Here is a 13,425-nt window from a genome sequence, read left to right as displayed (position 1 = left end):
TTTGTAGGGGCAGTGCTTTGGTTGGTCAAAAGAAATAAAGAACGGAAGGCACATAAAGACAGTCTAAAAAGAATTAGGATTCTGGAGAACTATGGTAGACACCATGCAGGGCATGCCTAGGGTAAAATAAAGATTTTCATACCAATTCTAAAATGACAGCAATCATTGAAACTTGAAAAGGAAAATTTAGGGCAAACAGCAATAATTATTTTTCACACTACTCTTATAGAACTCATTACTTTAAATTGCTTAAGGAAAGTATTCGAGTTCCTTCATGGATGGTTGAGTTATAATGGGTTAGGAAGAGAAGTAACAGACAATGTGGGCCTTTTCAGACTGGCAGTCAACCCTCTCTGCTACCAAACACATCCTTGGAGTCGCTGTTGAAGCCAGATTACAAGGCCAGATGGAGGGCGGATATAGAGGACCTGGGGATATGGAGGGCCCACAGTAAGTCATATGAAGATTTTTGACTTGGTGGAAGATTGGGGCCCCCAATCCCTGCATTGTTCAAGGGTCAACTCTATATTTCAAGGTACAAGAAAAATGTCACAATGTCACAGAGGAGCAAAACCCTCCTCCTCCTCCCTCAGTTTAAACAGATTTGTTTCTTGGTCAGTCACAGGCTTCCTAGCTTCAGTGACCCTCTCCTTTTGCTCTGGTCCACAGTGGATGCAGTTGGAGGTCAGGGAATGACCCTCCACTCTGCAAAGAAGGCTTGGAGGCACAGCACTGACTCAGTCCCGCACAATTCATGGGAAATGAGCATCACATGGCCTCTTGGTAGGGAGGAACTGCAAGTTTTCTCTCCCCAGCTCAGCGTTCCCTCCATGAGTTTCTGCAAACCTAGTTGCTCGTTTCAGATTAGATTTAGTTGCCTTGGTTGATGGCTAGAATGGCAAATAGGCTTCCCCTTGTATACCAAATCCAGCTGGTTAGTAGGATCTGCCTGGAACTCTGCGTTGAAAAGAATTCTGAGGGAGGACCGCCAAAACACATATGACATGCTTGTTTTTTATGAACTGGATATTATCTACAAGAAGCTTCTCAGATAATAACACAATGGAGTATTATAAATTCATCTACTAATCCAAATACTTAAAAAAAAATCAGTGACAGGAAATATTCTGTCAAAACCAAATTTTTGATTACCAGCTACATGTGGCTATTCACAAACTGTAATAAGATATTTGGAAACGACAGGTAGTGGCTAATATGCTTTACATGGAAGTTCTTTTAACTCTTATAAAAATAACTTTTTTTTTTTTTTTTTTTTTTTTTTTTGCGGTACGCGGGCCTCCCACAGCTGAGGCCCCTCCTGCCGCGGAGCACAGGCTCCGGACACGCAGGCCCAGCGGCCAACGGCCCACGGGCCCAGCCGCTCCGGGCACAAAAGAACTCTTATGAATTCATACTTACCGGATCCCCGCCAGAAGCAAATGAAATAGACTGCATATGATGATTTGCAATAATCTGGAAAACATAAACAAATTAAACATGTATAATGCTAGAAACTAATTATACCTAGTTACACACCATCTAACAGTAACGTACATACATTGGCTTGTTTTGCTTTTGCCTGCTCGGCATGCCTTGGGAAACCACTCCACCCACTTTCTATAATAATCTCACTTAGACCATGAGGTTCAGGTGGGTTTGAGATGCCCATCTCACTACCCCTCTCCCTGCATCTGGATACATGATCCAGGCCTAGCCAATCAGAAAACACCATCCCGCTGGATACAGCAAAGTCAATCAACATCTTTGGGGAGGAACTGAGATGAATAATAGAATGCATCTCTTGTTTCGTCAGTTCAACCAATACATTCCCCCCATCCCTTTATGTTTTTAGGTACTTTTTCTATTTTATTTATTTAATTTTATATAAGTTAGTTTGAATTGAGTTTCAGTCATCTGCCACCAGAAGTATTCTTACTAAGGCACTACTATTAAGACTTCCGATATGAAGCAGGACAATCCAGGTGAACTGCGTTAGTCAGCCAAGAAGACTGTCTCTTTTACTTGAGATTCTAGGCTTGCTTATTTGGAAACCACAGTGCAATGACCAACTTGCAGAGATGTATCTGTCGTACTGTTTATTAAAACAACGATGCACCGATTGGCTAATCCTGTCTTCAGATTTGCTTACCAGAATCTACTGAAGCTGCTTACATATGGTGACCAAGAAATCCTACTCTTAGATGTATATCCAAAAGAACTGTGTAAACACGTATACCGAAAGATCTTCTCAATCAGGATAATCACTGCCCTGTTCACAATAGCCCCAAATTGGAAACAATCCCAATAATGATCATTGTGGTATTCAAACACGGGGCTACTACATAGCAACAATATATTTCTTGGGCAAAAAGAAGCCTGTCACAAAGATTGTATACTGCACAGTTGAATTTATATCAAGTTCAAACGCAGCAGGTATTTTATTCTGTTTGCGGTCAGGATAGTGGTGACTTTTGGTGCAAAGGAAGAGAAAGCAAGTGGTTTTCTAGAATCTTGCAAATGGTGTTCCTTGATCTGGGTAGTGGTTATACAAACATGTTCATTTTGTGATAATCAAGCTATACACTTATGATTTGTGCACTACCCTATATTTATGTTTTCTATATTTATGTTTCAGTTTAAAATGATCACTAAAAACAAAATCAATACACGGATTTCAGTGTCATTCCCATGTATTAGCAATAGCCAATTTGACACTGCATGGGGGAGAGGGGGAAGGTACATTTTACAAGAGAACCTAAGTATAAAACTAATAAGAATCACATAAGACTTTTTGGAAAACTTCATTGAAGGGTACAAATAAGACCTGAACAAGTAGAAAGACATATATCACCTTTATGGATGAGAAGACAATACCGTAAAGATGTCAATTCTCCCCCAATTTAATCTATAAATTCCATGCAATTCCAATAAAAATTCCACCAATGCCATTCAGGGAACTTTTCAAACTACTTCTAAAATTCACACTGGAAGAATAAATGTGCAAGAAGAGCTAAGGCAATTTTTTTAAAGAACAAAGAGACAAGATTTTCCTTATTATTAAGACATATTATAAAACTACAGAAATTCATTAGACTACAAAGTCTAAAAACAGATTGACACTTTTGTGGTTTTTTAGTCTATGATAGATGTGGCACCAAATAGCAGACAAAAGGACAAGTGATTAAATTAGCGGAGGTGGCTGAATTAGCTACATATATGAAAAATATATATAAATAAATCCTGTCCTCATGCTATTTATAAATAAATGTTTGATCCATAAAAGATCTATACAAACATTAGAAGACAGATAAAAGATTATGCTTATGATTTCTGAGGTAGGTAAATCCATCTTAATAGAAAGAAAAAGACAGGAAAGAAACCCTTAGATTTGATTGCATGAAAACCCATTTTTAAACTTTTGCATAAGACCCCCAAAACAAGAAACAAGAGGGAGAATATATTTGTAACATGTGAAACAAAGTATTCACATACAGAGTTTATAAGAAATTCCTATATCAATAAGAAAAAGAAATAAACCCAAAATAAGACCATTTAATTTTCAGAGGTAATATTGATAGAAATGTTCGATAAACATATTGAAAGATAATCTCCAATAAATTAAGGCCATAAAAAATAAAACAAGACGGCATTAAATGGATAAAATTGTTAAAGTTCAACAAAATCATGTCTGGTAACGGTGTGGATATTCTCAGACACCGCTGGCTAGAGCTTAAATTTGTACAGCAACTTTGAGAGCAATTTGACATTCACTAAAAACCAAAGTATGCATACCCCAAAATTCCACCTTTGCACTTCTAGGTTTTTATTCTAGAAAAATACTGGCACATGTGGATGTTCAATTACGCATAGTTTATAATATCAAAATATAGAAAGTTATTTGTGCATAGTTAGGTCAACTACAGTATAGCTATACAAATAGAATAGTATGAAAAAATATATGTCTATGTATACTAACAGGTAAATCTTCAAGACATTGATGAGGGTTTTTTGTTTGTTTGCTTATTTTGTCAGTTGAAGACAATTATGTAAGACACGTAAAAAAAGTAAGATTTTTTCCCACGAGGACATAAAGATTCATGTAAAAGTAAAGAAAAAGGGTTTAAAGAATACACACCAAACTGGTAACAGTGTACCTTTATCTCCTGCGAAATGCAATGGGACTATGTATTTCTTGTCTGTTTTTTTAAAGAACACCGATAATATGCTTATTTGTGAATTTAACTTTTTTTAAAATGAGAAAAACAGGAGAGATGAATGGATAAATTCTAAATATGTTGATCTGCGGTTGAGAACTTCGTGTGGTTTGGAAGTGCGGATTTAGCGGTCATTAGCGCACAGATAAAAGACAGATAAAACCGTGGAAGAGACGCGACTGCCTGGGGATGGGGGATAGAATAGGCGCAGAAAGAGGGAGAGAAAGGAGGGGGGCGATGAGGGAGGAGGAGTACGGGGTCTTACAGAGCCATGTATTTTCAAGCTCATCGCATCATAAGCAGCAGAACGGTTAGGTAAGGCAGTGGTCAAGCAATGCTCTTGCACGTACAGCATCTAGGTCTGAAGTTCGAACGCACGGAAAGCCGACCAGCGAGCCCCGGGAACATTCCCGGGGTGGAACTGCGAGCTGCCGGCCCCCAGTCAGCCCTCCGAGGGGTAGGCGGTGTCTGGGGGTCGCGCACACGCACAAGGTCACGCAAGCGCACGGTGCTTGCGCAAGCGCACAAGCGCACGGCCGCGTAGCTCCGATCTTGCCGAAAACGCCTTGCGGGGAGGTTGAGCCGCTTGCACAATGTCTGAAATGAACGAGCTGTCCGAGCTCTATGAGGAAAGCAATGACCTACAGATGGATGTGATGCCTGGCGAGAGTGACCTTCCGCAGATGGAGGTAGGCGGCGGGAGCCGGGAGCCATCCCTGAACCCCTCCCGCGCCGGGGCCCAGCCACAGCTGGAGGAGGAAGGCCCGATGGAGGAGGAGGCCGCCCAACCAATGGCGGAGCCGCTGGGGCAGCGACGCCTCGCTAGCCGGCCCGGCCCTGGGGAGCAGCCAGGCCAGATCGCGGGCCCTGATTTCGAGAGCGAGGACGAGGGCGAGGAATTCGATGACTGGGAGGACGACTACGACTATCCGGAAGAGGAGCAGCTGAGTGGTGCAGGCTACAGAGTATCAGCGGCCCTTGAAGAAGCCAACAAGATGTTTTTGAGAACCTCCAGAGCAAGAGAAGCAGCTCTGGATGGCGGGTTTCAGATGCATTATGAGAAGACCCCGTTTGATCAGTTGGCTTTTATCGAAGAGCTTTTTTCACTCATGGTTGTCAATCGTCTGACCGAAGAGCTCGGCTGTGATGAGATTATTGATAGAGAGTAGTTAAACGCTGTGAAGAGAGGAGGAAACTACTTGAGGAGAGACCTGGCATTCCACTGTCTCTTGGGTTCATTCCAAATAGTTCCGTGCCAATGAAAAACTTGGTCTTCAAAAAAAAAAATTTTTTTTTTTTTGTAGAATAAAGTAGCGACTGCACAGTTATGAAAAAGGAAATTGTTAAAGAAAAAGGATCTAAATACTGTTGAAACCTGTCTTCAAGAATGTCCTGAAACATTTATGGCTTTGACTTTGTTATTGATCCAGATTTAATTTCCTTGCATTGAGGAAAATATATGTTCCTGTAAGGGATGGCTTTGCAAGAGTAAGTCATGACCAAGATAGACTGCCAGTACAAGAGCCCACTGATATTATATGAGGAAAAGTAACTAATTTATCCAGCTTAGGACATGAGATGTTTTTTGAGTTATTTGGACTGAAAGCAAATTGAGAAAACTGTCAGGTTCCATTTTGTGATCTATCCAAGCCATGGTTATCAAAAGCTAAATTTTTAGTGTAAAATAAATCGAGTATTCTTCAGTATCCCGAAAGGATAATCAAACCCCAAAAGAAATATGTATCATGTGTGCTATATCTTAAAATGTGTTTCCAAGAGCATCTGAGATTTTGTTTGTACATGTATCTTGATCATTTTTAAAGCTACTGTAATCTTTAATTCATGAAAATTCATTGTCTTGAACATTTTTAAAAGTCAAAAATTAAGATGTCCTTAATAAGTTTCAAATGTAGACATTAATGTGTATGTGAAAGTACAAAGAAAACACACTATTTCTAACATCCGTATATACTAGAGAAATATTGTGTTTTACTTGCTCTCTGTTTTTCATTTTTTACAGGCAAAAGACTCTGGTTGAACTTCATAATGTAAGAACTGTTAAGTGAAAATTGTCCAGTAAAAGGAAAGCCCTACACCTAAAAAAGACTTCATGAACAACCCTTAAAGCTTTTAAACCTGCCCAGAAATCCACCTCGGTATCTGAAGTTTCCCTCTGTCTCCTCCTCTAATTAAGCTTGTTAGTGGTTATGCACCAGCATTGAGGATAATAAAAATTTCTTGTTCTGTGTATTTTGTTTGGCTAATGGTATTGCATACATACTTTCTCTAATACTACTTTTTATTGTGTTATACTGGTTTTATTGTATGATTGCAATCACCTTATGATTTAAACTTAATGACTATAAGGGAACGTGCTCCAGCTTCAAATACCAGATTACAAATTAATTTGTGGAAATTAAACTTAGTAAATTCCTATAAGAGAATTTGCCAACCTGGGAAAAACTGCCAAATCAATAAGGATGTTACTGTGGTTCTTAAGATGTTGATGTTCTGTGTGAATAATAATTAGTCAGGAGTCTGTGCCCAGTAAAACTGAATATACCAACAGGTCTTAGGATCAGTACAAAGGTACCAGATGTTTTTGCTCCATTATGGCAGTAAAGGACACATCCAATACAGCAGGACAACTTAGAGCCTTATTTATGTTAACAGTCATCCTGTCTTTTAGGGACGGGTGTTCTTTTCTGTAAAATATAGGACGGACAGGCTTCCCTGGTGGCGCAGTGGTTGAGAGTCCACCTGCCAATGCAGGGGACACGGGTTCGTGCCCCGGTCTGGGAAGATCCCACATGCCGCGGAGCGGCTGGGCCCGTGAGCCATGGCTGCTGAGCCTGCGTGTCCAGAGCCTGTGCTCCGCAATGGGAGAGGCCACAGCAGTGAGAGGCCCGCATACTGCAAAAAAAAAAAAAAAAAAAAAAAAGAAAGAAAAGGACTGACAAGGATGATCATAATTCACACATGAGCTTGGTGGGGAGAGGTGAGATAGATGGGCGAACACTAGATAGAAGGTTAAGTGTTGGCACTTAAAACATCTTAATCCTGCTTCCTCTCACATGGCTCACTTCTTTCATTGCATTTTCAAACAGCTTGTAGATGCAGTTATGAGTCTGGATACATAACTGCTTGTGTGATGTGAATTAACGGGACTCTGGACAAAAAATTAAAAGGGTGCCAGTACACATGAACTGACTAGTTGCATTTACCTCCAGATAAAGATGACGGGAAATAGGTTCAGAAAAAAACAGATCTACAAACCAGGAAGTGTAATTCTCTTTCTCTTAGGGATCAAGTAGGGAGCAAGAGGAGGGGGAAAGAAAACCACTCCCTGTTGGGTTTGAAGGCTCATTTGGGGGAGAAAGACCTGGACTTTCTAACTCCTCTGATGGTTGGTTTGTTGGTCTTAAAACTAGGCAGGGGGCTTCCCTGGCGGCGCAGTGGTTGAGAGTCCGCCTGCCGATGCAGGGGACGCGGGTTCGTGCCCCAGTCTGGGAAGATCCCACATGCCACGGAGAGGCTGGGCCCGTAAGTCATTGCCGCTGAGCCTGCGCGTCCGGAGCCTGTGCTCCGCAACGGGAGAGGCCACAACAGTGAGAGGCCCGCGTACCGCAAAAAAAACAAACAAACTAGGCGATAACCTGAGAGACCGCTGAAATTAATACTTGTTAATATTTACTAAAGGTAGAAAATAGTAACATTTTTAAATGTTACAGTTAAATCACAGACTGGAACCAGCCTACCTGATTCAAATCTGGGCTCCACTGCTTATAGCTCTGTAACTGAGTAGATTAATCTCTCTGCCTCAGGATCCTGAACTGAAAATAAGGATAATTGGATGAACCTTATACATTGTGAGGATTAACTGAAGATATACACACATCTATATAAACAAATAAACGAAAGAAAGGAGTTCTGGGGACGTTGTAATCCTGATTCTTTGATGGGGGGAGAGGATGGGGATGTGGAATGGGGAGAGTTAACTTAAACTTATGAGTGTGTAGTGTGATTTGTGCAGAGCTTTCTAGGTCTATCCATAGTTACTTTAAATGTTTGCTTAGATCAGATGCCCCACATTGGCTCATCTCAAGAACGCCTCTATTTTGTTTGGCTCATGCTTATAATTTTAATTTCTTAATTAAAGACCAACATCTCATAATCCAGAGAGAGCAGCAAAACTCCCAGATTTCCATCTTTTTTTTTTTTCCCCCAAAAGTGGAAGACCTGGCAGCCCTTGACCTATAGTCCCATCGGAAGCATCTGATTGGCCTTTACGCAGGGAAAGTATTCTGTTTGCAATGTTCCCCAGTGTTGTCTCCCCAACATGGAGACCAAGTAGCACTCGTCATTTATCACTGTGCTCGCACCACTGTGTGTTCATGAACCTGGACAGTTTGCATTACCTGCCTGGCCTCTGTAGGTGTTTGAATTGCCTCTCTTCTTGGAGACTAAAGGATGTCTCCATTTTCTGCCCGTTTTACCTTAGCTCTTTAGTACCCGTCTCAATTTCAGTAGCTGTTAGAGTCGATGATAGGAATGTAGAGACGAGTAGAGAAATAGTGGGAGTAGGAGCTACTCAGACTGACATTTTTGCCTAACGCCTTATTAAAGTATGTCAAGGAAGTCTGTTGCTTGAATTTTTTTTTTTTTTTTTTTTTTTTTGGGTAGGCGGGCCTCTCACTGTTGTGGCCTCTCCCATTGTGGAGCACAGGCTCCGGACACGCAGGTTCAGCAGCCATGGCTCACGGGCCGGATCTTCCTGGACGGGGGCACGAACCCGTGTCCCCTGCATTGGCAGGCTGACTCTCAACCACTGCGCCCTGTTGCTTGAATTTTTAAAACAAGGACTATATAAAAACCCCTATAACTTGCTTTTGCAAAATATATTTTCCCATCCCCAAATATGGTAAGTTTTAAAAATTGCAAGCATTGCATGTTTGCGTGTTTAATATCTTATTTTCTGCCTCTGAGGTTCTGTGAGACATTTTCTGGGAGTGAATGGTTACATTCTTAATGTTCTCAGTGACAAGATAAATGTGAACCATCTGACCCATAAATGCTCTGTCATCTATGAATGTATCTATAAACCTGAAGCTGTTCATGTTTTCAGTCCAAAGTATATCTCTGAAGTTAAGGGTGAGGGGAGGATACTTGTATTTATCTTAGAACTTCAGAGGCTAGTTTTCTTTAAGGAAAATTTAATTGATAAATCATTTTCTCATGCTACATCCACACGGTCACTTCTCTGCTGCCTTTATCCCTTGGACATTTTAGCTGTCCTTTTGAAGGAACGTATAAAGCTTATTGAGTTTAAGCATCTAGAGTGGCACATCTTTTTTACACCCCAAACCCCATCCCCGTGGCCATTCTCCCCAGGTCTGCAGAATAGTTCAAAGTTATTTTTAAAAATCAGCCCCTGGGTCTAATATCAGTGAGATCCTAACTTTGGTCCCCACTCCAGCGGTGGGCTGAACACAGCCCATTCGATGCCACCAGCGCAGAAAAGATGTGAGCCACTCCCCAAAGCAGCTCTTGGCTGTAACTACTGGTCGTGGAAGCCACCCATGCCCACTGTCCCTCCTTTTATTCGCCTGAAAGACTATGGACGTGTGGCAATACCAGCTCTAAGTGCAGTGGCCTGGAAGAGGGTAGCAGAGGGGAAAGAGATTTTGAGAATAACGTGCCCTCCACCATACACACCACAACCCTCTTCTTCCTAAATTCCCAATTCACTTCAGTCACCCATGGAAAGAGCCATTTTTAAAAATGCTCATTCAATTCTGCACAGCTGTCATCGTGATGGCTCTCGCTTTGCCTACTCTTCCTCCCCTACAAAACTCAGATAATTCAGGGGTTCCTATACTCAATGAAATCCTGTTACTAAAAGAGTTGAGCATCCCTGGTACCATCCACATGGGTGAAAACTAAAAATAAATTTTACATCCACAAATGTCTTGAGGGCAAAGCATCCGAAGGACAATTAATGTTTCACCTTCCACCCAGATTGGCTGCATCTTCCAAGTACAGCCCCATATGTTCTGCTGTCAGATATCAATGGTATCACCTCTCTTGGATAACCAATCTTGATTCAACCAGACAGGAATCTATTTAAAATTGTTTCATATTAAACATTTTCCTCTATGGTGCTTTATACTACTGTGTAAGCAATGTATTTTATTCTGCTTTTGAATTTAGAAAATAAAGCAAACCTCAAAACCACAAGTGAAACAGTCACAGATGTAGAAAACAAACATGGTTACCAGGGGTGGGGGGAAGCGGGGTTGGGGAGGGATAAACTGGGAGATTGGGATTGACATATACACACTACTATATATAAAATAGATAACTAATAAGGACCTACTATACAAAACAGGGGGGCTTCCCTGGTGGCACAGTGGTTAAGAATCCACCTGCCAATGCAGGGTACACGGGTTCGAGCCCTGGTCAGGGAAGATCCCACATGCCGTGGAGCAACTAAGCCCGTGAGCCAGAACTATGAGCCCATGTTGCTAGAGCCTGTGCTCCGCAACAAGAGAAGCTACCACAATGAGAAGCCCACACACCGCAAGGAAGAGTAGTCCTGCTCGCCGCAACTAGAGAAAGCCTGCGTGCAGCAACGAAGACCCAACGCAGCCAAAAGTAAATGAATGAATAAATAAATTATATAGCACTCTTCTCAATATTCTGTATATGACCTATATGGGAATAGAATCTAAAAAAGAGTGGCTATATGTATATGCATAACTGATTCACTTTGCTATACAGCAGAAAGTAACACAACATTGCAAATCAACTATACTCCAAGAAAAATTTTTTTTAAAAACCTGCAAGTGAATTTTTTGGTAAAAAATGGAAATCAAAATGTTTATAACTGTACTTATATGTTACTGACAATTTTATAATTTTACATATTACAATATGCTTTCCCTGCTAAGTACTGAGTATATGAAAAGGCCTCAAGGAAAAATGCACCATGCAACGGGCACTGTGCTGACTGATTTACATCCAGTGATTTACATGATCTTACTTAATCCTCTAAATAACCCTATAAGACACATACTGTTGCTAAGACCATCTTCTCAGAAACTCTATGTTTAAGACTATAATTCTCATTTCACTGATGATGAAAATTGAGTGGTAGGGTAACTTGCTTGTTAGTGGCAAAGCCAGGCTTTCAACCTACATGTGACCTCAAAGCCTCTTACTGTTTTATCACTGACAAGTACACGTTAAGCCTTGCGTGAGTCCCTGATCAATAGCGCTCCACACAGTAAAAACTTAAATACTAAGAACCTCAAATCACTACATATTAGACAAAGAAAAATTAGACTCTAACATACATAAATAACCTGATATAAGGAATTTAGTTTAAAAAATTAAAAAGTCAAAAAAGAGTGTCTCCTAGTTTAAAGTACATATTTAGCCCAATGCCTGTATATCTTTTATATTTGCTTCAGCAATGCTGTTCTTTGAGAAATAATGTTTACAGTGAGAACAGGCACACCATAGCATCATAAATCATCAAAGATGAAAAAGTTGTTCACACAATAACATTTGAGAAGGCTTTTCAATCTTAAGGGTTGGAAGAAAATGTTTTCTGCTTAAATTTCGGTTAGCTAGAACATTGACCCTAACATCACCCTTCCCCTCTGTCCTTTATGTGCATCCCCAGTCCAACACACAGTCTGTTAGTTCTGATGATGGAATTTCTTTCCCTTTGGAGAGGGGTAGCGGAGAGTAATAAATGACTGACTCAAGTATATTCCAAATGGTACTTAATATGTTCTTTGCACCTTAGTTCTTATTATAAAGCCGATAGGTAGGGGCAAGTATGTAGGCAGTTAAATGCCCCAGTGATGGGTTAGTAATACTGTTGTCCTAATTATTGCTACACATAAATCCTTGGAAGATTTTTTTCCCTCATGTCTTATTAAGTTTTAGGCACACTGTCTGAAACTTTATTCTCTTCATTATGCCCAGACTGTTCTAGAAAAATAGATGATATGTTAAACTATAAGTGACATTCATGATCTTACCTGTTGGTTGTCAAGATTCATCAATGTGAGGCTGCATGTTGAGATGGTCAGTTTTATATTCATTCCCGAAAACTGAAGATTACTTTTGCCAAGAACTGTTGACAGGAACTTAGCTGGAGGCTTTAAAAATAACATAACAACACTCTGTAAGTTATGGATTTTGTTACAGAATGAATATTTATGTTTTTTAAATGGTAAAAAACCAAAAGTTGGTTCTTCAAAAAGATCAACAAAATTGACAAACCTTTAGCTAGATAAACTAAGAAAAAAAGAGAGAAGACTCAAATTAGTAAGATGAGAAATGAGAGTGGGGTCATTACTACCAATTCAACAGAAGTAAAAGGATTATGAGAATACTATGAACAGTTGTATGTCAACACACTGGATTACCTAGATGAAATGGACAAATTCCTAGAAACATAAAAGCTACCAAGACTAAATCATGAAGAAATAGAAAATCTGTGTAGACCTATAACTAGTCAGAAGGAAGGAAGGAAGGGAGGGAGGGAGGGAGGAAGGAAGGAAGGAAGGGAAAATAACGAGTGTTAGCAAGGATGTGGAGAAACTGAAACCCTTGTACACTATTTGTAGGAATGTACAATGGTACAACAGCTATGGAAAACAGTAGAGCAGCTCCTCAAAAAATTAAAACTAGAATTACCATATGATCCAGCAATTCCTACTTTTTGTTATATACCCAAAAGAACTGAAAGCAAGGACTTCAAGAGATATTTGTACATCCATGTTCATAGCAGCATTATTTACAATAGTTAAAACATGGAAGTAACCCAAGTGTCCATCAACAGATAAATGGAAAGCAAAATGTGATATATACATACAATGAAATATTTATTCAGTCTTAGTAAGGAAGGAAGTTTTGACATGTGCTACAGCATGGATGAACCTTGAGGACATTATGTGAAGTAATGTGAAATAAGCCAGTCATAATAAGACAAATACTGTATGATTCCACTTATATGAGATACTTAGAGTAGCCAAAATCATAGAGACAGAAAGTAGAATGGTGGTGGCCAGGGGCTGGAGGTGGGGGGAATGGGAAGTTGTTTTTTAATGAGTATAAACGCTCTGTTTTACAAGATAAAAAAAGAGTTACGGGACTATTCCTAATAAATTGTTTAACTAGATTGTGTAAAATAACT

General features: G+C 40.1%; 2 protein-coding genes across 3 annotated transcripts in view; one reads left to right on the top strand and one right to left on the bottom strand.

Annotated features, from left to right (window-relative positions):
* The window catches only part of SHC4 (SHC adaptor protein 4), a 131,252-nt gene that overhangs the window by 49,206 nt on the left and 68,621 nt on the right, over positions 1 to 13,425 (bottom strand). For both annotated transcript variants that reach the window (XM_032624093.1, XM_032624094.1), the window contains exons 4-5: positions 12,266 to 12,385; positions 1,420 to 1,473 (exon numbers count right to left, since the gene is read on the bottom strand). In XM_032624093.1, coding sequence (XP_032479984.1) covers positions 1,420 to 1,473; positions 12,266 to 12,385 — 174 coding nt within the window. The remainder of the gene's footprint in view (positions 1 to 1,419; positions 1,474 to 12,265; positions 12,386 to 13,425) is intronic.
* Positions 4,743 to 6,464, top strand: EID1 (EP300 interacting inhibitor of differentiation 1). Its single transcript, XM_032624095.1, has 2 exons — positions 4,743 to 5,702; positions 6,235 to 6,464. The coding sequence occupies exon 1, from the start codon at positions 4,808 to 4,810 to the stop codon at positions 5,381 to 5,383; it is 576 nt and encodes a 191-aa protein (XP_032479986.1). The 5' UTR covers positions 4,743 to 4,807; the 3' UTR covers positions 5,384 to 5,702; positions 6,235 to 6,464.

Source organism: Phocoena sinus, chromosome 2 (assembly GCF_008692025.1).
Source record: "Phocoena sinus isolate mPhoSin1 chromosome 2, mPhoSin1.pri, whole genome shotgun sequence".
Taxonomy (NCBI): Eukaryota; Metazoa; Chordata; class Mammalia; order Artiodactyla; family Phocoenidae; genus Phocoena; species Phocoena sinus.
The sequence above is the reverse complement of the archived record's forward strand: the minus strand, read 5'-3'. Positions and strand labels throughout refer to the sequence as shown.